This window comes from Phacochoerus africanus, chromosome 1 (assembly GCF_016906955.1).
Source record: "Phacochoerus africanus isolate WHEZ1 chromosome 1, ROS_Pafr_v1, whole genome shotgun sequence".
Taxonomy (NCBI): Eukaryota; Metazoa; Chordata; class Mammalia; order Artiodactyla; family Suidae; genus Phacochoerus; species Phacochoerus africanus.
The window spans coordinates 130,973,735-130,996,110 of NC_062544.1; the positions used below are offsets into that span (position 1 = coordinate 130,973,735).

A 22,376-nucleotide genomic window follows, 5' to 3' on the forward strand; every position below is an offset into this window, starting at 1 on the left:
CTGGTGTTGCCATGAGCTGCAACATAGGTCGCAGATGCAGCTCAGACCAGGCGTTGTTGTAGCTGTGGTGTAGGCTGGCAGCTGCAGCTCTGATCTGACCCCTAGCCTAGAAACTTCCATATGTCACAGGCTCGGCTGTAAAAAGACAAAAAACAAAACAAAACAAAAAACAAACATAAAAACGTAGATTGTATTCATACAATGGAGTAATGTACAGAAAAGAAAATGTAGTCTAGCTTCACATAACATGATGAAATTCACAAATATGAAGCAAAGAAGCAAAACCCAAAATAACATACACATCACAATGCTGGGTATATAAAGTTCTGAAATAAGCAAAATGAAACTACAGAGAATCATATATAGGTGATACAGTATAAACCAAAACAAGACACCATGTTTCAAAGAGTCACAGTATCTCTGGGGAAAGAGAATGTTTTATTGGGGGAGGGTGCACAATGCTGGATTCTTAACCCACTGAGTGAGACCTGGGATCAAACTCATATCCTCATGGATACTACTTGGGTTCTTAACCCACTGAGCTACAACAGGAACTCCCCTTCCTACAGAGTTGATGCATTCTTCTGGGTGATATAAAGCACATTAAAAACAAAATCAAATATGATTAGTGGGTGATGGAGGGGGTTGGAGAGCAAGCCCATTGTTGTTTAGAGGGAAAGCGTTAGAAACACTGGCGCATTATTCTAAAGTTAATCCCAATCATTTTCAGAGTTTAGAACCAAGCAGGATTTCACGTTTGAGTGCACTGATAGTAGCTGAGTGCTTATTTGTTCGCCCTCTGAAGAACCCCGGCTGGGGAATTTGCCTGGGAGCCCAGGCCACGTGGGCCCACTGAACTGGCAGGGCAGCCAGGTCTGGCTTGAGCACAGAAGGCCCATCCCAGGGCTGACAGGCAGGGGGAGGCTTGGTTTGTATGAATGAGGACTGACCTCAGAACACTGGGGGCGGGGCCCCTAAGCAACTGGGAGGAGAACAAGCCTGGATGGAGATGTCTCTGCCTTTCCCCAGCAGTAAAGGCACTTACCCCGTCTGGCTGTTCTTGACCCTAATGCAGTGAAAGTGTTATTTTAAAGATGCACTTGACCAGAACTGCCAAGGGCTGCTTTCTCCAGGTCCAAGCCAGAGACGTTGCGCATAAATCTACAAGACTTGCTACTTCTCAATAACAAACCAGAAATGGCTATTCCTCCTTTTAGCAGGAATTCCAATGTCACAATGAAGACCACTGTGTTTTATCTGATTACCAAGGCCGAATCCCTCCTTGAGGTACTGCAGGTTCCTATGCCGACAGCTTTCTAGAAGGAAGCTGCCCCATGATCCACCATTTAGCCACAGCAGCTCTTTTCCCCACGAGATGATTCCTTTTGGCGTTTCAAGGCCCCTTTCACAGGCTCTTGTTTTTCTTTACTGACCTCAAAAGCCCTGGAGGAATGTGCCAACCTCGCTCATTTTGGAGACAGCCACATGGCTGGCAAAAGTGAGGCTACTCTTTGTGTGTCCTGAAGCACGTGTGTGGAAACAGCCACCCCCAGCAGATGTGTGCACCTGTTTGTGTCTAATTGGGAACTTGCCCACAGTGACAATCAGCCACCTGCTTTTCTGGGGCGGGAGGGCAAGGGAGTATGGGTCATTAGCAAGCCCTGGTGTTGGCACTTCCTTGAGCAAAGGAATAACTCAGTTCCCTCAAAGATGTTAGCGGTCAATGCTTGGGGTGGAAGCATCCCAAAGTTTCTAGGATGGTTTTTAAAAGGAAAAAAAAAAAAAAAAAAGCCCAAGCCTAAACTTCTCTTTTCTTTTTGATTCTAAAGCCCTTCCTGACCTGAAACTCAAAGCAAAGGTGCCTAGGAGTTCCCTGATAGCCTAGTGGTTAAGATTCTGGCATTGTCACTGCTGTGGCTTGGGCCACTGCTGTGGTGTGGGTGTGATCCCTGGCCCAGGAGCTTTTGTGTGCTGTGGGTGTGGCCAAAAAAAAAAAAAAAAAAAAGCAAAGGTGCTTAAAAGCCTATGTTAAATATAATGACCCAATGGAAATGTCTGCAGAAACTTTATACAGAAAGAAACTAAGCTCTTTAAAAGTAGCTTGGTACTAGAGTAGTTTTTTATCTACACATAAGCATAACTTAGAATATATGTTTCATAAAAATGCATACGCAAATTATAAAAAAGCTATAGTGAATGCCTATTTGAACAATCAAGATAAAGTCTATAATGTAGCTGAAGTATTATCAGAAATTAAATAAAGGCATGTGAAAAGATGCCTCCAAGAAAGCTGTCACAGCTGGGAGCTCTAGTTAATACTGTGCTACGTGCAAACTAAAGATTTACTGTCATTAGGGACTGCTGTAAATTAGAAACGTTTGCCATTCTTCTGGAGCTGTCTGCACAGAGGCTGGTGATAAGCCACTTCCTTATCTATGCCTGCAAGAGGGCTGTGGTGGCCATCAGTTTTGTATTATACTTAAGGAATGGGACATGGTAAGGATCACAACAGCCAGAAAAAGTGTATTTAATGTCTGTTAAATGGGGTACCAGGTGTCAACTCAACTACTAAAGCATTCGAGCTGGATCCAGTGTTTAAGGATGACAGTTTGCTTAAACAGGGCATTATTAGTAGGATCTTGGTTACTGTGTACAGCACTAATTTCCTCAACCCATCTACCAGCGTTGATCAACACCTCAGTGGTTAACAGTTTAAGCTGTGTTATCAGTTTACTTGGAGCATTTTTTCACTGGCCAGATAGCCTTCAAATCACCCTTTTTAAATTAAAAAATCATGTTTCTTTTTGGGAACTTGGCCTTCAATGATGAATCTAGTTTATCACCCCCTTGACAATAACTAGTCAGTTTTAACAGTAAATGTTTCTCCAGTAATTCCTAGGTAAAGGGATATTAAAGGTGACAAGCATGAGAAAGACAGTAGTCATTACAACCCCCTCACCAGCAGCATCAGTATTATCTGAGAACTTGTTAGAAATGCAAATTCCCAGGCCCCACCCCAGACTTACTAGAATCAAAAGGGCTAAAGGTGGGCCCCAGCAATCTGTTTAATAGATGACTTGAGAAGCACAGCAACAGAGAAAAAGAATAGATACACCATACAATACAGGAAGATTTTTTAAGAAAGAGATAGCAATCTACAATCTAAAACAGGAAAGAAGGTCAAAGAGGCTGAGAACAGCCCAGGAGGTTAATTTCAGGAGACTCTCAGAGGCTGATCCAGCAGTTACACAGAGTGATCACCTTCATTCAGTTCCTAAAAGGAAACGCTTTGAACAACAGCTCACACTGGGCATTACTAGGTTTCAGAGACTAGGCTAAAACCTCTCTCTACAAGTGTGTTATAATTATTATCGCCAGCATCCCCATTACACAGATGTGAAAACTGAGGTTTAAGAGAGATTTTATTTAAATTCACACAGCAAGAAAGTAGCAGATGGGACTCCAAGCCTGTGCTTTAATCGCTCTGCCTCACTCCCCTACGATTCTAGAAAGAAGGGGCAGAAAATGGGGGAAGAGGAGGTGAGGAGGAGAGAGAAGGCTTTCACCAGCTTAATATGAGGCTTCAGAATTTATAATTATGGTGGCCACTCTTCAATTTTACTAAAGTTAGTTTCTTGAGTGAGGATAGGCTGCTTTTTTATTTTAATTTTTTGGCCGTGCCTGTACCAGGTGGAAACTTCCAGGATCAAACCTGCGCCATATCAGCAACACAAGGATAGGCTGCTTTTTGAAACTAAATAATCTGGATTAGCCAAAAACTGGATGAGACCACATAAAGATGTGAATACAGATAACAAAACAATGTGTTATTACTAATGTTTCTTAAACCAAAGCAAAACAACTACAGTCTAGTGGTCCCCTAATAGCAAAGATACCATATTTAGCTAAAAAAAATTTTTTAAGAGCTACAATGTCAGACCTCAGTCATTTTCAGCAGAATTCGGCAACTGGGCACCCAAACCCACCTGAGATGCCTAACACTCAACAAGGGCTCCTTAAATCACACAATGTTCCTGGTATCCAATTTTTTTAATCCCAACTAAAAAATTCATAGTAAAATCCTTATCCCTGTCGAGTTAGCTCTGTTACAGATTTGGGAGCCAGAGAAAGTCAGAAACAAGTTATCAATTTCATTCATACTCCATCATGTGCCAAGGCAGAAATAGGGCTCAAATCCACCCAATTCTAATCCCACTGCTGATTACTGCAAACAATCAGTTCAGTAAAACCTTTCACAGATTGAGGTGATTTCATATTAGCTAAAATGAAGTACCCTCCTCACTTTCCACCCCTCCAGACCAAACCCTGCCAGCCAGTCAAGCAAGCTGCACTGGTCTGACCCAACCTTGAGTTCAAAGGTGGGGGAAACAGACGTTTCCCAATATTCAAGACTTACCGAGGGCCCCCCAGGTGAAGTGGCCCTAGAGGACCTGCGGCTGGTGGCTGGTTCTCAGGGACTCCAGGTCAAAGCAGAGCAGCAGAAGGGGAGGAGGAGGAAGCAGAGGAGGGAACTGGAAAGCCGGGGTGGAGAGAGAAGGGGGAGGGGCCGGAAAAGCCCAGTGACCAGGGCCAGACCTTGCCCCCTCCCCTCCCAAGTCACAGGGTCTTTCCATTCTTGGAATTTCCTCCCCACCCCATTTAAACATTTCTTGATCACACCTCAAGCCAAATCAGGTGGTAGCCATTTACAAAGTGGAAAGTGAGAACGAAAGGATGAAATAAGCTATTCTCCCGGCTTCCCATTGCAGCTACAGATGCCCCTGACTGCTTCTGGGAGAAGGGGGGACATTCCCCTTCATCTTAACCAAATGAGACTCCCTCACTGGGGTACAGATGTGAGCATACCTTTCTAGGCTGCCTCGGGTTTCCAGCTCTCTCAACTTCTCAGTTCCTTTACAGGGAATAAAAAACCCTGGTGGCTTTAAAAGAGGCTGTCCTGGGCATGTGGTGTGTGGCAGATAAGAGCTCAGCATTTTACTTACACAAAATATAAAGAAAAGGAACTCACTTCATCCTTATTGTGAACCTAGATGCTATTTCTAACTTACAGAGGAGGAAACTGAGGTTGACAGAGGTCACTTGCTCTCCCACCAGAGCTGGTACATGGGCAACCACAGGCTACTGCAAAGATTCCACATACTAAGCAACAAATCAACAGACCAGCCCACCAACAACTTGCGATGTGCAGTAATAAGGTTAGGACTTAGAAAGGGATTCAGTCCCAGGACACCAGGTTTGTAGGACATTGGTGGTCTTAGGTAAACTAAACTTTGTGAGCCTCTGTTTCCTCAGTATAAAGATAGGGGTAGTGACTTATTTTACAGGGTTCTTGGGAAGATGCTATGAAGGCACCTGCCTACATTCAATAAATATGTTCTTTCCTTTCTGATCAAAGCAAAGGAAACTAAAAATTTGACCACTTTATTCAGACTAGGCTGGGTGTGAATTATTACCACTGCATGGGGTGATCTAGGTGAGAGTTGCCAGATTAAATATTTAGAACACACTTACACTAAAAAAAACTTACTCATGTTTATTTTATTTTGCTGGATCTGGCAACCATTAAGGTTGGTAACAAACCACATGGGAAAAAAAGCTTGGACACAACTAGCCAAGTCCCAAGCTGAAAGAGGATTTAGGTTTGGTTCAACAGAACCCACAGTAAGTTTCGGCCTTGAAACTTGCTCGTCCCACATCACAACCATGGAATTTGAGCCGGACTCTCCTCATCTCAGCATTCTACCGAAGATACGAGAAATCTGCTTATGCTTTGGGAACCACAGCATCCTCTCAGAATTCCTTTGACATTAAATTTTTGTCTGTGGCCTAACTTGTAACAAAGGACAAATTACTCTGTCCATCTTCATGCTTGATAGCGATCAATGGTCGAATGACTTTTTTTTAGGTCTAAAGAATTTCTAATAATAATGAAAATGTGATGAGAGATTTTTCTAAACATTAGCCAGCTTGCCAAGGACTCTGATCCTGTCTACTTTGAAATTTCAAATCTTTGAAAGTAATACAATCCCTAAGAACGGGCTTGAGCTGAGATTTAGGCTAACATGGAGATCTGAAAATATTTAACCTATGAACATTTTGCAAATTCATATAGACATAGAGTAGAATGGTGGGTGCCAGGAGTTGAGGGGACAGGATAATGGGGAGTTGTTTAATGGGCCAAGAGCTTCCGTTTTGTAAGATGAACAGTTCTGGAGATGGGCTACACAGCAATGTAAGTGTATTTAATCCTATTAAGATGGACACTTAAAAATGGTTAAGATGATGAATTTTATATTACATGTATTTTGCCACAATTAAAAAAAAAAAGTCATAGTTCCTGCTGTGGTGCAGTGGGTTAAGGGTCTGGTGTTGCCACAGCTGTTGCATAGGTCAAAGCTGCAGCTCAGGATCAATTCCTGGTTGGGGAACTTCCATATGCTGTGGCGGGTGGGGGGATGCACTGAGGGTTTAGGATAGAAATGCTGTAAAATTTAGTTGTTATGATTCTTGTACACCTATAAATGTAATAAAATTCATTAAGTAATAAAAAATAAAATAAAGATACAGATATGTATGTATCTTTAAAAAAATCCTCTCTCATACAAATATAGAGTTAGAAAAAAAGGACACATGAAAATTAATCAATGCAGACAGCGTTTTCCTACAAAAGAATATAAAGTCAAAGACATCTGTTCCCCTCCTGAAAAACTTCCCATTAGACAAGGGAAAATTATCGATGGTCAACTCAAAGCCTCAAAGCTCAAAGCATGTGTGACTCAATATGTCCTTCCTGTTGGCATAAAAACTGGATTAATCACATCAGCCATTTGAACACAGATAAGACTGCATATGTATTATGGCATCGCTTGATCTTTCTTGAACCAAACCCAAAGGCAATGAAATGTGTATCAATGAGGTAATGCAGACTATCATCCCCCAAAATGCCATGCCTTAGTGCAGACAGACTTTGGATGGTTTGCATTTGAGGAGGAGAGGTTGATGTCATGCTGCTTTCTATATACACGGAATACCAAACATGCAAATATCTTAACCAGCCATTATCTGAAAAGCCCAATGAGGCTGAGTTTCACTTTGGTACCAAGAAGCAGTGATGGGTGGGATGGTCTGGTTCACTCTTGGTGAAGGAAGCTGAGGACTCCCATAGGTCAAGAGTTACTTTCTGCAAAGTATTCATCAGTAGCTGAATGAATTAAGATACATTAAGAAGGAACTTGGGGTTTTCTGTTTTTGTTTACAGTCACCAAATATCTAAGCTGTGAGATGCAAAATACTTCAGCAATGAAATGCAAAGGCCTTGATTCCTAGTCTGATTTTTTCCTAACTCTTAGATCAAGGCCTTAAGTTTTAATAGAGATACAACCTCTTTCTTCACAAGATCTTTATTTATTTATTTGTGATCTAAAAAAATTTTATTGGAGTAAAGTTGTGTTGGCGTTCCCGTCATGGCGCAGTGGTTAACGAAACCGACTAGGAACCATGAGGTTGCGGGTTCGATCCCTGCCCTTGCTCAGTGGGTTAAGGATCCGGCGTTGCCGTGAGCTGTGGCGTAGGTCGCAGACGTGGCTTGTATCCCGCATTGCTGTGGCTCTGGTGTAGGCCGCTGGCTACAGTTCAACCTCTAGCCTGGGAACCTCCATATGCCTCGGGAGCGGCCCAAGAAATGGCAAAAAGACAAAAAAAAAAAAAAAGAAAAGAAAGTTGTGTTAGTATCAGGTGTAGAGCAAAGTCAATCAGTTATACAGACACATATATCCATTCTTTTTCAGATTCTTTTCCCATATAGGTCATTACACACAATATTGAATAGATTACTCTGTGCTCATCGAATCATTTTAAAGTCCCAATAAGATAACAGTCTGAAAATGAGCTCTGTGAACTGCTAAAAACTATCCAAACAAACAGAGGTTCTTTCCTCTATTCCAACACAGGCAAACTTTTCTTTCTTAAAAGTTAAAGAGCCTAATAGCTTAGTAGTTTGGAATACTTGGCAATAAGCTAAAATACATGGTGGGTTACTTTACATAATCCACACAGTAATCCTTTTCCACAAGTGAGAGCACTACCCCCATTTTACAAATGGAAAAACTGAGACTGAAAGAGGTGATGAGACTTGAAGAAACCCACACAGCTCCTCTGAGGTGAGATGGGATTGGAACCCAGCGAGACTCGAATGTCTGAGCAAGCATCAATGACATGACATTGCTGCCAAAAATGAGCTAAGAAGAATCATCTGGCCTGCGGGTCTGAGAATTTCAGAAAGTCTAACTACATTTGCATTATCATCCCAGAGCAGTAGATCCTGTCAAACATCTCTTGGATTTACTTTTGAGAAATTATCAAGGGCTAAGGCTGAGTGGAGATTCAGAGGATGAGGGTTCAAATCCAAGTACCACCATATGTGGACAGATTTGTGACTGTGATTGCCAGATCTGTCTTCACATTGGCAGAACGAGGATCTCAACAGTTACAATTCGAGGATAAAGTGATAAAAAGCACACATAAGTACCTGGCACCTACTAGATGATGATGAAAGCTGGGTGCATAATGGTGGATTAAGAAAAGCATGGCCTCTGCCATCAGATGGCTTGGATTCAAATCCCAGCTCTGCATTTTAACCAGCTGTGTGACTTAGGCAAGTTACTCAACTTCTCTGGGCCTCAGTATCCTCATCTATAAAGTGAGGATGATAATAACAGTACTTAGCTTACAGAGTTGATACAAGGTTATCAACTAAATATTTAAGAAGCTTTAAGAAATGAATTTTCCAGGTGCCAGGCACTGTTCTAATCCCTTCACAGCATTTTCTTTCTTGATTTTCACAATGGCCCTATGAAGTCTAGCTTATGCCACCCCTTGCGCCTCCGATCTGAGAGATCATGCAAACTGGAACTAGAAGGGACTAAGGGGTTCCTGGACATATGTGCAAGAAGGCCAGTCTGTAGAATTTTGTGTGGTTCCACCTTTTCAAAGGCATGCCTGTTTAGACACCTACAAGAGGACCTCTTCTTTAATAATCCGTTCAACATCCAGGCCTTCTCAATGCCTTACAGTTTTCAACAGCCAGAAACAAGAGACGTAATTTGCAAGGCCCAGTGAAAAATCAAAACGTGACGTGTCTTTTTAAAAAATCTTTAAGAATTTCAGGAGGGTGACAGAAGAGCATCAAACCAAGTTCAGGATGCTTCTGAGCAGGGGGTCGTGTGTGACTGCCCAGGTCACACACCCGTGGAGTCTGCTGTCAACAGCTTTCTCCCTGGTAGGTTTCCACTGTCTTAATTGCTTCCTTTCTGCCTGCCCAGCCTCAGGCGCCTGCGCCCAGAACTGAATGAGTCTGTTCACAAAGGCACACAGGCCCCTGGGGGCCAACAGGTTCTGGACAGGGCCTCCTGCGTGCTACAGGAATGACAAGCTTGCTGCTCTGGGGTAGAAGGGAAAAGCGTTAAGCCCTGGTTTGGGAAGTTTCCGTTAGGCTAAGTGGGTAGTGTTCCATGAATCCTAGACTCATTTTTGAAAAAGGATGTAGTGAAGGAGATCTGTTAGTCACTGTGCTAAGCTTTGAGGTTTTTAATTTTTTAATTTATTTTTAGGGCTGCACCCACGGCATATGGAAGTTCCCAGGCTAGAGGACAAGTCAGAGCTGTGGCTGCCAACCTACACCACAACCACAGCAACATGGGATCCCAGCCACGTCTGTGACCTACAGCACAGCTCACAGCAAAGCTGGATCCTTAACCCACTGAGCAGGGCCAGGGATCGAACCCATGTTCTCATGGATACTAGTTGGGTTCATTACCACTGTTTCATGACGAGAACTCCCAGCTCAGTTTTTTAACAATACAAAATAACATTAAAGGGAAAGAGGGGTAAAGGGATAAATTAGGAGTTTGAGATTAACATATATGCACTACTGTATACGAAAGAGATTAAAAAACAAGAACCTACTTATACCACAGAGAACTATATTCAATATCTTGCACAAGGGAAAAGAATGTGGAAAAAAAATATGTATATATATAACTAAATTACTTTGCTGTACACCTAAAACAAACACAACACTATAAATCAACTTTACCTCAGAAAATCGCCACAAAATAAAATAAAAATTTTATTTTATAAAAACAAAAATTCTGACAAAAGCACTATATTTTCACTATCAATATATGAAAACACACTGACATGCAAAGAAGAAGGAAAACTGTGAACATTTCTATCCCCACCATCTTAAGACAACTGCTAGTCATGACAATAGTATAACGGCTTAATTTTTTCTGCCCTTACCATAAACCAGGCAGTGTGCAATGCACTATAATACCTTACTGTGTGTGTATTTGTGTGTGTGTGTGTGTATGTGTGTATATATATATATATATATTTTTTTTTTTTTCTTAAGGCCACACTGAGGCATATAGAAGTTCCCAGGCCAGGGATTGAATCTGAGCTGCAGCTGCAAACTACGCTGAAGCTGTGACAATGCCGGATCTTTTAACCTACTGCCTCTGGCTGGGGATTAAACCCACAATTCCATAGCAACCCAGTGATCCACAGCAATCCACTGCTGCACTCGGATTCTTAATCTTCTATGTCACAGAGGGAACTCTACGATCAGTTTTTATATATGTATCACGTGCTTGAACACATTGGTATACATGATTTTTTAAAATAAAAATGAATAATATACATGCTTCCCCCCCCACTCGCTATATTGTAATCATTTTTCCACCTCAATAAATATCCATCTACAATATTTTTAATATAAGTACTAGGTGCCTTAAGTACTAATTTTGATAGATAAGATCTGATGATTTAGAACAAGGATCTGATAGCCATCCTACATTCCTGTGCCTTCACCTCAGCCCCACTCCAATGAATGGTGGAATAAAAACCCCTGGAAACAAGGGGTTTTTAAAAATGCATCTCTCTTCCCAAAATAAATGAGATCAGTGTCTCAAAGAGCTATTTGCTGTTTGTGTTCATGTCAGCATTATTCTTAAGAGCCAAAAAGTGGAAGTAACCCAAGTATCTATCCATGGATTAATGGATGAACAAAAGGGATGGATACGTACAAGGCAATATTATGCAGCCTTAAAATATAGGAAATTCTGACACATGGTACAACAAAGATGAACCTTGAGGACAGTATGCTAAATGCAAGAAGCTAGTCACAAAAAGACATAATGAATGATTTCACTTAAACAAGCCACCCAAAACAGGCAAATTCATTGTGATGGAAAGTAAAATGCTGATTATTAGAGGCTGGGGTGGAGGGGAGAGATGTTATTTAATGGGCACAGATTTTTATGTTTTTAAGATGAAAAATCCTAGAAATGGAAGTGGTGATGGTTGCACAACAATGTGAATGTACTTAATGCCACTGAACTGTACACTTAAAAAGGGCCAAGACTGGGAGTTCCTAAGATGCTAATGAATCTGACTAGCATCCATGAGGACACAGGTTTGATCCCTGGCCTTGCTCAGTGGGTTAAGGATCTGGCGTTGCCATGAGCTGTGGTGTAGGCCACAGATGTGGCTCAGATTCAACGTAGCTGTGGTTGTGGCTGTGGCCGGCAGCTGTAGCTCCAATTCAACCCCTAGCCTGGGAACCTCCATATGCCATGACTGTGGCCCTAAAAAGCAAAAAAAAAAAAAAAAAAAAAAAAAAGACTAAGAGGTTCCCTGGTGGCCTAGTGCTTAAAGACTTGGCATTGTCACTGCTGGGGCTCGGGTTCATTCCCTGGCTAGGGAACTTCTGCATGCCATGGATGCAGCCAAAAATAAATAAATAAATGAATAAAAAAAATAACACTTTAAAATAGCTAAGATGGTAAAAAATAACAACAACCACAAAAACACATCTCACTAGGAGTTCCTATCATGACTCAGCAGGTTAAGAACCCAATATAGTGTCCATAAGGATGCAGGTTCAATCCCTGGCCTCATCCAGTGGGTTAAGGATCCCACATTGCTGTTAGCTGCAGCATGGGTCACAGAGGCGGCTTGGATCCAATGTTGCTGTGGCTGCAGCACAGGCCTCAGCTGCAGCTCTGACTTGACCCCTAGTCTGGGAACTTCCATATGCTGTAGGTGCGGCCTTAAAAAAGAAACCAATTAAAATAAAAAACCCACATCTCACTCTACTAGAACATCTCATTCTACTAGACAGGACTTAGTGGAAGCAAATTCAAAAGTACTGTCTCCATTCTGGTGTAGGCAGCCTGCAAGGTGCTCTATCTCATTCATTGCTCACAAAGAACCTCTTAAGGAAGAGCCCTTAGGTTCAGATGGCTTGAATATGGCTCAAGGTCACACTTGCCTGCCTGTTTGACAGAAGCAGGCCCAGGCCTTTCCCCAGTATCTCTTACAAATGATGCAGAATGACTGTGGCTCAGTAATGAAAGAAAAACTGGAACAGCTTTCTTCCATCACAGCCCTTGCTGGGTCCGGTGCCTTGCACACTGTAGGTATTAGGTGTTAAACCTACAAGAATGAATAAGGTTGAGCAGTGAGAAAAAGTCAGGGTATTCCGAGGGCACTGCTGATCAAGTGCTTGTTTCCTGCCTTCCCACTCTTAAGCTATCTCCTCAAGTGACTAATATTAGACTCAGGGCCACTCCACTGATAACACCACTTACCATGGTAGAGTCCTCTGCCTGTTGTCCTCACTGCCTTCTGTCAGGGACAGCAAGGAACCATGGAGGCCCCCTTGTACAAGTCTAAGTCTAAATGGTAAATCTGAGATGCTCAGGGAGCCCAGGTCTGGTCCTGTCACCTGAATTGCCATGGGTATACCACCCCTTAGTTCATCAGTTATGAACTGTGGTTTCCAATGTGTAATATCGGGCAGCCCTAACATTCTATGCACAGAACAGATACAAAAGCACCCACTGTTTGGGACAGATGATTCTTTCCAGACTAGGGCTCTTCAGAAAAAGCAAGTTCAGAACTTGATGAATGTTTACTCTTTCTAAGAGTTATTGGAATTAAAATCAAGGGGAGCAAGAATCTGGCAGGGAGTACAAAGAAAAGGCTTGCCAAAACTGCTTATCTATTAAAGGCATTTTAATACTGAGCTTTCAGCAAATAAATAAACCCACACTTCACAAAGTGAAGTCCACAGAACACTGGTCTTACAAGAGGCTCACACATTAGGGACAAATAAGTGTGGGAAACACTGCTTATGTGCCTTCTTCTGGGAGATTCACCACACACACAAGCAGATTTAAAATTTACCAAAAAGAACTTGAACTTGGTTTAGCTTTTAACCATATATTTCTCACACTTTTTGTCCATGGCTCCTTATTTGTTGTTATGTTGTTTGTTCAAGTCTTAACATCTGCAAGCCACAGGGAAATGTTAAGCCATAAGATGGTAGTATAAATATAATCCACACCAAGTTTCTTAATCTCACTTGTAATAATATTCCACCAACCTTTTGGCTGAGATGATGAATGAGTTAGCTTTTGTAAAACACGTAAAATAGCCAACACTTAGAAATATTTACAAATCATTAAAAATAAATAAAATATTAATGTGCTGAACTGATTTCCAAAAGAACCTCTCTCTACCTTTAAGTCAATCCTTAAAATAGAGTCATTACACCAGGAGAGTAAAATGCTGTTTTTCAACAGGTTTTTCACAAAAGTATTTTGCTGATTCATTAAAGCCCTGGCCTAAAATCTGACAGAAACACAGAAACATTAAATGTCTGTCAAGTCAGCCTTCTTTACTCTGCCAGCAAGGCAGGTAGTGGTTCTTACAAGGTTGTGTAAGAGCATAAGAAGGGAGACTCCTGACAGGGGTCTGGAGCATGAGGCGTGGAGTTCTAATTCTGTCACTCTCTAAGCCACATGACTTATCACTGTCCCCAAAGCTCAGTTTCCCTCTCTGTAAAATGGGGGTACCAGTAGTGCCTATAGTCATGGGATTGGTGGAAAGATTAAACATAGAACAATAATAACAATAGTGACACCAAGTAATAGAGACAAAGAAACTGAATTTCAGAGAAGTTATCTGATCACAGTTACACAGCAAGTACATGGTGGTGGATGTGAACCCAAGCGGTTAAATTCCAAAGTGCCTGTCTTCACTCTTGCCTCCTTATTTTTGCAGGAAATTCATACCCTGCACAGCACCTAGCCTACGGGAGTTGCTATTTTTATTATTGTAACTGATGTTAAAGGTCCTGGAAATGGAGTGACATTTTAAAGTTTTAAGTGCTCTAGAAGTGTAAGAAGTAGGAGGAGACGTTCTTTCAAGTCTTTGATTTTTTGTCCCCTCCCTTCATTAACTTCTCTCAAGGCATCCAGAGAAGTTCCTTTCCCATGAACAGCTGCATTTTGTAGCACAGCTGTAAATTGTGAATTATTCCTTTCTATTTGAAGTTGAGTGACAATATACTCTCATTTTGACCCAGCACTGAGTTGTAAATTGTAGTTCACTCACTTTTTCTTATAAGCAGAAGTGCCCTAGTAACATAGTTCCTTGGAAACTTTCACCTTTCAGGATTTAAGAAAAAGAAGAAGTAGAAGGAGAAGAAAAGGGGGAGGGGGAGGAAGAAGAAGGAGGAGGAGAAGAAAGAAAAATAAAATGCTTTGCTTTTACAAACTCATTTGTGGCTGGCTGAGTGATAAAACCTTGCCTCCTTGTCGTGTCAGCTTTCAGGAATTCTCTGTTTGTCTGTGTTGTGTTACCCGAGTAGCTTGTTATCTTTGCAGCTTAAGGCTGACTTAGAAATTCAGACTGTCAACTATTTAAAGAAAATGGAAGTCCCCACACCACTGGTTTAATTAACTTTCAGTGAGCAAGGTTTCCTACTGGTTATGATAATGTTAACTTAAAATACTCTTAAGGAAACAAAACAAGTAAGGGAGGACTGTTGTTTTTAAAGGCATTCTAGGAGAAGAGTTTGAGCAAAGCCATAAGGCAAAGCAGTACAGGATATAAGGAGAAAGAGAAGAACGGCAGAAACAGATAGTAAGGAGTATGAGCAGTAGAGTAAGGGAGGTTAAAATGTATCATGCAGATTATGCAGAGCATTAAATACCAGATTAAGGTTTTGGAAGATGAGTGTCTGGGCAATGAGAAACTGCAAGAGATTTCTGGAAATCAACAATTAGTGATCACATTTATGTCTTAGGAATATAACAGGGTTATATGCAAGTGGTAGTGTGTGATCAGAAAAGATCTAGGGGAGTTCCCGTCGTGGCGCAGTGGTTAAGGAATCCGACTAGGAACCATGAGGTTGCGGGTTCGGTCCCTGCCCTTGCTCAGTGGGTTAACGATCCGGCGTTGCCGTGAGCTGTGGTGTAGGTTGCAGACGCGGCTCGGATCCCGAGTTGCTGTGGCTCTGGCGTAGGCCGGTGGCTACAGCTCCGATTAGACCCCTAGCCTGGGAACCTCCATATGCCGCAGGAGCGGCCCAAGAAATAGCAAAAAAAGACAAAAAAAAAAGATAAGATCTAGGAACTCACTGGCTATGGTGACATAGTGTCCTTGGGCCTAAATTTCCTATCTATTAATTTGTTAAATGGCAATGATAACAACTGTGGTGGGAACTGAATGAAATCAGGCATGGACTTTTTTTTTTTTTTTTTTGGTCTTTTTGCTATTTCTTGGGCCGCTTCCTCGGCATATGGAGGTTCCCACGCTAGGGGTCTAATCGGAGCTGTAGCCACCGGCCTACGCCAGAGCCACAGCAACTCGGGATCCGAGCTGCGTCTGCAACCTACACCACAGCTCACGGCAACGCTGGATCCTTAACCCACTGAGCAAGGGCAGGGACCGAACCCGCAACCTCATGGTTCCCAGTCGGATTCGTTAACCACTGCACCACAACGGGAACTCCAGGCATGGACTTTTAAAATAATGTTGTAGAAAGCAGTCAAACAAACAATACACCTCCCCAAATGCCCCTCTCCACACACACACTTTTTATAGTCAGGTTAAGAGGAGGAGACTGAGGGCTGAGAAAGCCAGGGTTCTGATAAACAGAGGAAAAGGGATCTGTCTGATTCCTACAGAAAGAGGGTGTGAAGGAAAAAGGAAAATCCTTACAGATGATTCAAGAGAGAATGGTGGTTATTCAAGATGAGACAGTGGGGGAGGAGCTGGTCTGGGGCTGGATGCTGGTGATTTCAGCTTTGGAAATGCTCAATTTAAGAAAGGAGATATTCACTAGGAGTGGGTGGACCAGAGCAAACTTAAGAATTCAAGGTGGTCAACCACTTCTTAATTGAAAAGCTGTCCAATCACTGTTTAACTGAAAAGACCACACTGCCCTGGCTTAGGAGGGTGGCATTTGGGGATCTTTTGGGGTCCATGTTTATACCTCAGTGAGTAAACTCAGTGAAGTTCTCAAAGCCAAGAGCCAACATATAAACCAAAAGAGAAGTGGAATTCACAATTGTCACTGAGGTAGCCCTTGAGATAAAGCCAAATTTTCTGGAAGGAAGGCCCTTTCCTGTGTACTTCTGCATGCTCATTGCCTAGACTGGGTGCTGACCTATTTTAGGCATTCAATGTTATTGGATAAAGCTGTGATTTTTGCATAAGTTTAATTTAGCAGGATCAAGAATGAGTAAATTCTCCAGAGAAAACCATGACTCAAAAAGATACATGTACTCCAGTATTCACTGCAGCACTATATACAATAGCTAAGACATGGAAACAACCTAAATGTCCATCAACAGATGAGTGGATAAAGAAAATGTCATACATATACACAATGGAATATTACTCGGCCATTAAAAGGAAAGAAATAATGACATTTGCAGCAACATGGATGGACCTAGAAATTATCATGCTAAGTGAAGTTTGTCAGACAGTGAGACACCAATGTCATATGCTATCACTTATGTGTGGAATCTAAAAAAAGGACATGATGAACTTCTTTGCAGAAGAGATACTGACTCACAGACTTCAAAAAACTTATGGTTTCCAAAGGAGACAGGCTGGGGGGTGGGGAGAAGGGCGGGGGGTTTGGGGTGGAAATGCTATAAAATTGGGTTGTGATGATCACTGTACAACTATAAATGTAATAAAATTCATTGAGGAAAAAAAACCCCATAAATTCCATTTCAGTGCCTCATTCTTTGCCTTCTTTTTAAAAATAATTTTGATGAGGGGCCACAAAATTAGAAGTTTAGAAGTTCCTGGGGTCAGGGATTGAATTCAAGCTGCAGCTATGTCCCAGGCCACAGCTGCAGCAACATCAGATCCTTTAACCTACTGCTCCAGGCCAGGGATCAAACCTACTGGAGCCACCCCAGTTGGATTCTTAACCCATTGCACCACAGTGGGAACTCCCATACTTTTGCCTTCTCTGAGGAACTTCCCTTTGCTTGTTTCCCACCTGAGAAACATGCTAAGAAAATAATCACAGGCGTTCCTGTCGTGGCTTAGTGGTAACAAACCCAACTAGTATCCATGAAGACTCAGGTTCAATCCGCCCTGCTGAGTGGGTTAAGGATTGGGTGTTGCTTCGGTGTAGGTCACAGATGTGGCTCAGATCTGGTGTTGCCTATGACTGTGGCTGTGGCTGTGGCTGTGGCCAGCAGTGGCAGCTCTGATTAGACCCCTGGCCCGGGAACTTACATATGCCATGGGTGCGGCCCTTAAAAAAAAAAAAAAAGAAAGAAAATTATTACAGATAATCCCAATCCCAACTACACAGAGATGTTCATCACAGCATTACTCATATTAGTAAAAAGATAGGAAACAATTCATATTTAAAACAACAAGGGAGCAGTAAGTCATGACCATCAATTTGACGGAATATGAAAGTAGTGTTTGCAAGAACCACTTTAAGTTCATTAATATTTATTATTAATTCATTTATTGCTCATGGCAATTATATGGGGTGTGTATTTTACAGATGAGGAAACTGAGGCTTGGTAAATTTAAATACCTTGTTCAAGATTACAAAGATAATAAGTGGCAAACCTGGGATTTGAGTGAGGCTATCTGTATTCAGTGTCTTTTCTCTAACCGATACCCAACATTGTCACATTATATATATATATTTTTTGGCCTGATTTTCTTTCTTTCTTTTTTTTTTTTTGTCTTTTTGCCATTTCTTGGGCCTCTCCCGCGGCATTTGGAGGTTCCCAGGCTAGGGGTCGAATTGGAGCTGTAGCCACCCGCCTACGCCAGAGCCACAGCAACTCGGTATCCAAGCCGCGTCTGCAACCTACACCACAGCTCACGGCAACGCTGGATCCTTAACCCACTGAGCAAGGGCAGGGACTGAACCCGCAACCTCATGGTTCCTAGTCGGTTTCGTTAACCACTGCGCCACGACGGGAACTCCCTGATTTTCTTAAACTGGTTTTATAACAGAACTTTGGTGGAAACATATACTCTCTCCACTCAGAGGAGGAGGAGGAGATCTGATAGGGAAGGGGTGGTAAAAATGAACCAAAATTCTACTTCAGTATACACGCAATGACAAAAGTCCACAATTCCTATTCTTTCTTTCATTAGCAATAACTAATGCCTGTCAAACTAATTATAATTTACAAAGTCCTTGAATATGATTCATAGCCTCAAAACTACCCTGCCAAGTTGCATTTTCCCTAATCCCAATTTCCAGAGGAGGAAACCAAAGATGATAAAGGACAGACGGCTCATTCAGGGTCATGTTGCTATTTTCTTGATTCCCAGTCGCAAGCTCCTCCTACTACTGAGCGTGGTTTAGACAATTTCAAAAGAGTGTTCTCCATTTCTTTAGCCTAATAATCCCTCAGGAGACCACCAGGAGTAAACTGAAGTTATGGAAAAAGATTGGTTTGGGCTTGACCAGACTAACTCCCCAAACTTGAAGTCTGAGGGCTAAAGGTCTGAACTACCCAAGGACTGTTCTTTCTAAGACTTCTTCCTCCACAGGCAAGTGATCTTCCCTCAGGAAGGTTTGTGGAATCAACCTTTCTCTTCGACTGTTTCCCCTGATGCATGATTACAGCTTCTTCACACCCACCTAAGTCCCCAGAGTCTCTTCAGAGGTTGCCAAGAGATGGAACAGGATGGTGAAAATGAGGAGGGCAGTAACGATACTATAATAATTAAGAATTATAGCCAAAGGATATATAGAGATCTTGCTACATGCCATATACTGCTCTGGGCAGTGTTTTTATATATATTTAATCTCACATAAGACCTAGGAAGGAGGTGCCATTCTCCTGATGAGGAAATGAGGCTCAGAGGGTGTCCATCACATGCTTGACTGGGAGAAAGTGGGGGAGGAAGGGTTAGTGGTCCACACAGCAGAGTGTGAGCTTTTGGCTCTGAAGCCCTCATTTATAAATCAACTTCAGACTCACCCCCTCCAAGAGACAGCATTCCTCGCATATCTCATCTTCCTAGGAAATATAGCTCCTCCAGGAAAGACAACAGTGGAGAACACACCCGCTCTTGATGTTAACGATCTAGAGACTAATTTGTCCTCCTCTTATGCCCTGACATTGTCTTTTAATTAAAAAAAAAAAAAGTTTGGTGTTCATGGATTTTTATGTTTCCTTCAAAGCATATTTTCTAGCCAAAACAATTAAAAAAAATAATAATATATCACAAAACAGAGCTAACAGGAGAGCATGGTGCGCAGATCATGGCGTGCTGAGTAGACGCCCCACTCACTCTCCCCAAACTCAATGGGCAGATGTGGGAAGTACTAGGAGCTTGGAAGGTATTATTTGGTTATCAGTCTGTTAAGGAGCACACTATTCAAACACTTGGCTGGGAAGGAGTATCTGTAAATAATCTACAGGTAAAGTTTACCCGGAGTGGAACATTAACACAGTAGAGGGGAGCCTTTCAATAGGTCCTTGGCCTGTGAGCTGTTTCTAATTGGAACTCCTGATGATCTACCTTTAACCCTTTTTACTACTCCAACTGCAACTATTGCATTCAAAGACCAGAATGGGGAAGATAGAGGTTGGATTCAAATACAAACACTGTCTGAAGATTTGGCCAGTTAGGCAGTTAGAACCAGTAAGTGTCTCGGTGGCAACAATACAACTGTTAGGTCAAGTGTATGAAGGGTGAGGCCCCTTCAGGGCAGCTGCAAAAAGAAAGCCCCTTTTAATCCCTTAACTAAGCAGCTGATGGACTAAATCTTTTTGCACTTATGGTGTAACTCTTCAAACACAGGATTATTATAAGTTTAAAAAATTGGTACAGGCTACCAAAACTTTTTATAGATTTCTTCATCTTGCTAACAGATGACAAAAAATAGAACTTTGGAGGGCTTCGGAGTACAATTTGCTGTCACTCGGGCTTGAAAAATTATAAGAAAGCTTCCTCCCCGGATTCATTCACAAAAAGAATAGGTCTCTATTTGAAGAGGAAAGACCTCAGCCTCTAGCTGGGGGATCTACTTTCTTTTGATTTAGCATCCATTGTTATTTAAAACAGCATTAAAGGATTCAGCCAGGGTTATTCTGCATAGTAATATCAGAAAAGGAACCATTACCTGATATAATCCCCTTTGGCTTCCTGAAATGAAAAACAAAGATAGAAGATCAATTTGTACTGATATTAACTAAGCTTAATGAATTTTACTCCTGACCCTTTTACCTCTGAAAATGCCTATTTTTTTCACAAGGAACTCTTTCCCTAGGACTGTGGAGCAGAACGTGGCGTTTAAGAAGTAGCTAGTGCCCCTTAACTCTTTCTTGTTCCTAACAGAAGTGACAAATCTCTCTGGAAAAAGCACAGATGATTATTTATCCTTTTATGTTTCAAAGATCACATGACACATGCTTGTCTATCAGAGCAGCACACTTTAGTCTGGATGCAGACCTTTTAAGCCATGACACAGGTAAATCAACATGTTATTTGTTTTCTTTCTTTTTTCTTTAAACTAGCATGAAACACACTGGTTTTTCAGCTACTTGTGCCTTTAAGAATTAAAGGGTTCTTGTACTCAACCTCAAGAAAAAGTACAGAAAAGTTACTAAATTTAAATGCAAATTACAGCTGTTGTAACAACTGCTTACTCCCAAATTCAAGGAACCCCAAGCTCTCTCTGCCCTCAACATGGTCCTAACTCTTCTCCCTCAGTAAAGCCTAAATTTCAATTTATCTGAGACAAACAATAAAACACTCTTGCTCATGTGAACTATACTAAAACAGAAAACAGTAATTCACACTGGCAAACAAACAGGGGGCTTGAAAGAGCCAGCAGCCACTGATCAGTGCAAAAGTTTCAGAGTTGCAGGCAGTTCATAAAAACAACAAACAGAAGGGGTGGGAGAGAGGCAGTTTGTCAATTCTTACCTGTAAAACAAGCGCCGCTAACCTGAAGATAGTTTCGCTGTCTACTTCAATTTGCCCCTGTGGGTGGAAAAGGAAAGCATCACTGAACACAGGCTCCCCTAGGTTGTAGCAAATGGCTGTGGAGATGGGGAAGCTGTCACAGCTTGGCACCTCCAGTTTACGATCAAATGCAGATCATACCATTGCAGGCAAAAGGGAGGGGGGCATGGAGAGACGCATCCAGGGTTAGGGGGAAGCCTGTGTGTGTGTGTGTGTGTGTGTGTGTCTGTGTGTGTGTGTGTCTGTGTGTGTGTGTGTGTGTGTGTGTGTGTGTGTGTGTGGTGTGAGAGAGAGCGAGAGCCAGCAAGAGCGCTTTAATTAGCTGTGGGAAATTGTGCTTGGTGAGCAGTGTTCTGGAAGGAACATACATGACTTTAAAACTGAAAATTCAGTCAGCTTCTAAATGAATAACTTTTATCACTACAAGTTCATTTTTAAGTTCTAATTTTCTTAGATTAGTTTGGTCAGTATTTTTCTGGGATAATGTTTTCCCCCTCTGTGTCATAGCACAGTTATTATCTGCACACAGTGCAAATATTATAAAAAACATAAGTTCATTCTTCTGTCAATGACACATGATTAAATTAATATTTGTACCATTATAGAGAAAATACAATGCCTTAAGAACCAGTTGCAGCAAATGCTTAGGAGACTAAGATTCTGTTGATTCATACTAAAGTTTGATAAACTCTAATTTATCATTTTTCCATTATTTTATTTCTTCATCCTGCATGATCTCAAAGAAAAATAGGAGTTTTAGGCTGTAACTAACAGGAATACTTCTTCAGTTGCCTGGTAGGTAGGCATAAGTGTATGTGTAGGGGGGTACTGCTTCTATCAATAACACTCACATGCATCTTCATTTATTTTGTAAAATGTGATGAGGTACATCAATACTATTATTGCATTATGTGATAAATTACAACATTGAGCAGGATCTTTTTTTAAAATTTTTGGTGAGATGGTAGTTTTTAAGCATTAACATATGCTAAAACATGATTCTGGGAGTTCCCGGTGTGGCACAGTGG

The 22,376-nt window shown here is 41.7% G+C and overlaps 1 protein-coding gene across 5 annotated transcripts in view; it reads right to left on the bottom strand.

The window, feature by feature from the left end:
• Window positions 1-22,376, bottom strand: part of FRMD4B (FERM domain containing 4B) — a 373,580-nt gene that overhangs the window by 55,838 nt on the left and 295,366 nt on the right. For all 5 annotated transcript variants that reach the window (XM_047779092.1, XM_047779090.1, XM_047779088.1 and 2 more), the window contains 2 exons: window positions 21,310-21,366; window positions 20,504-20,526 (listed from right to left, as the gene is read on the bottom strand). In XM_047779092.1, coding sequence (XP_047635048.1) covers window positions 20,504-20,526; window positions 21,310-21,366 — 80 coding nt within the window. The remainder of the gene's footprint in view (window positions 1-20,503; window positions 20,527-21,309; window positions 21,367-22,376) is intronic.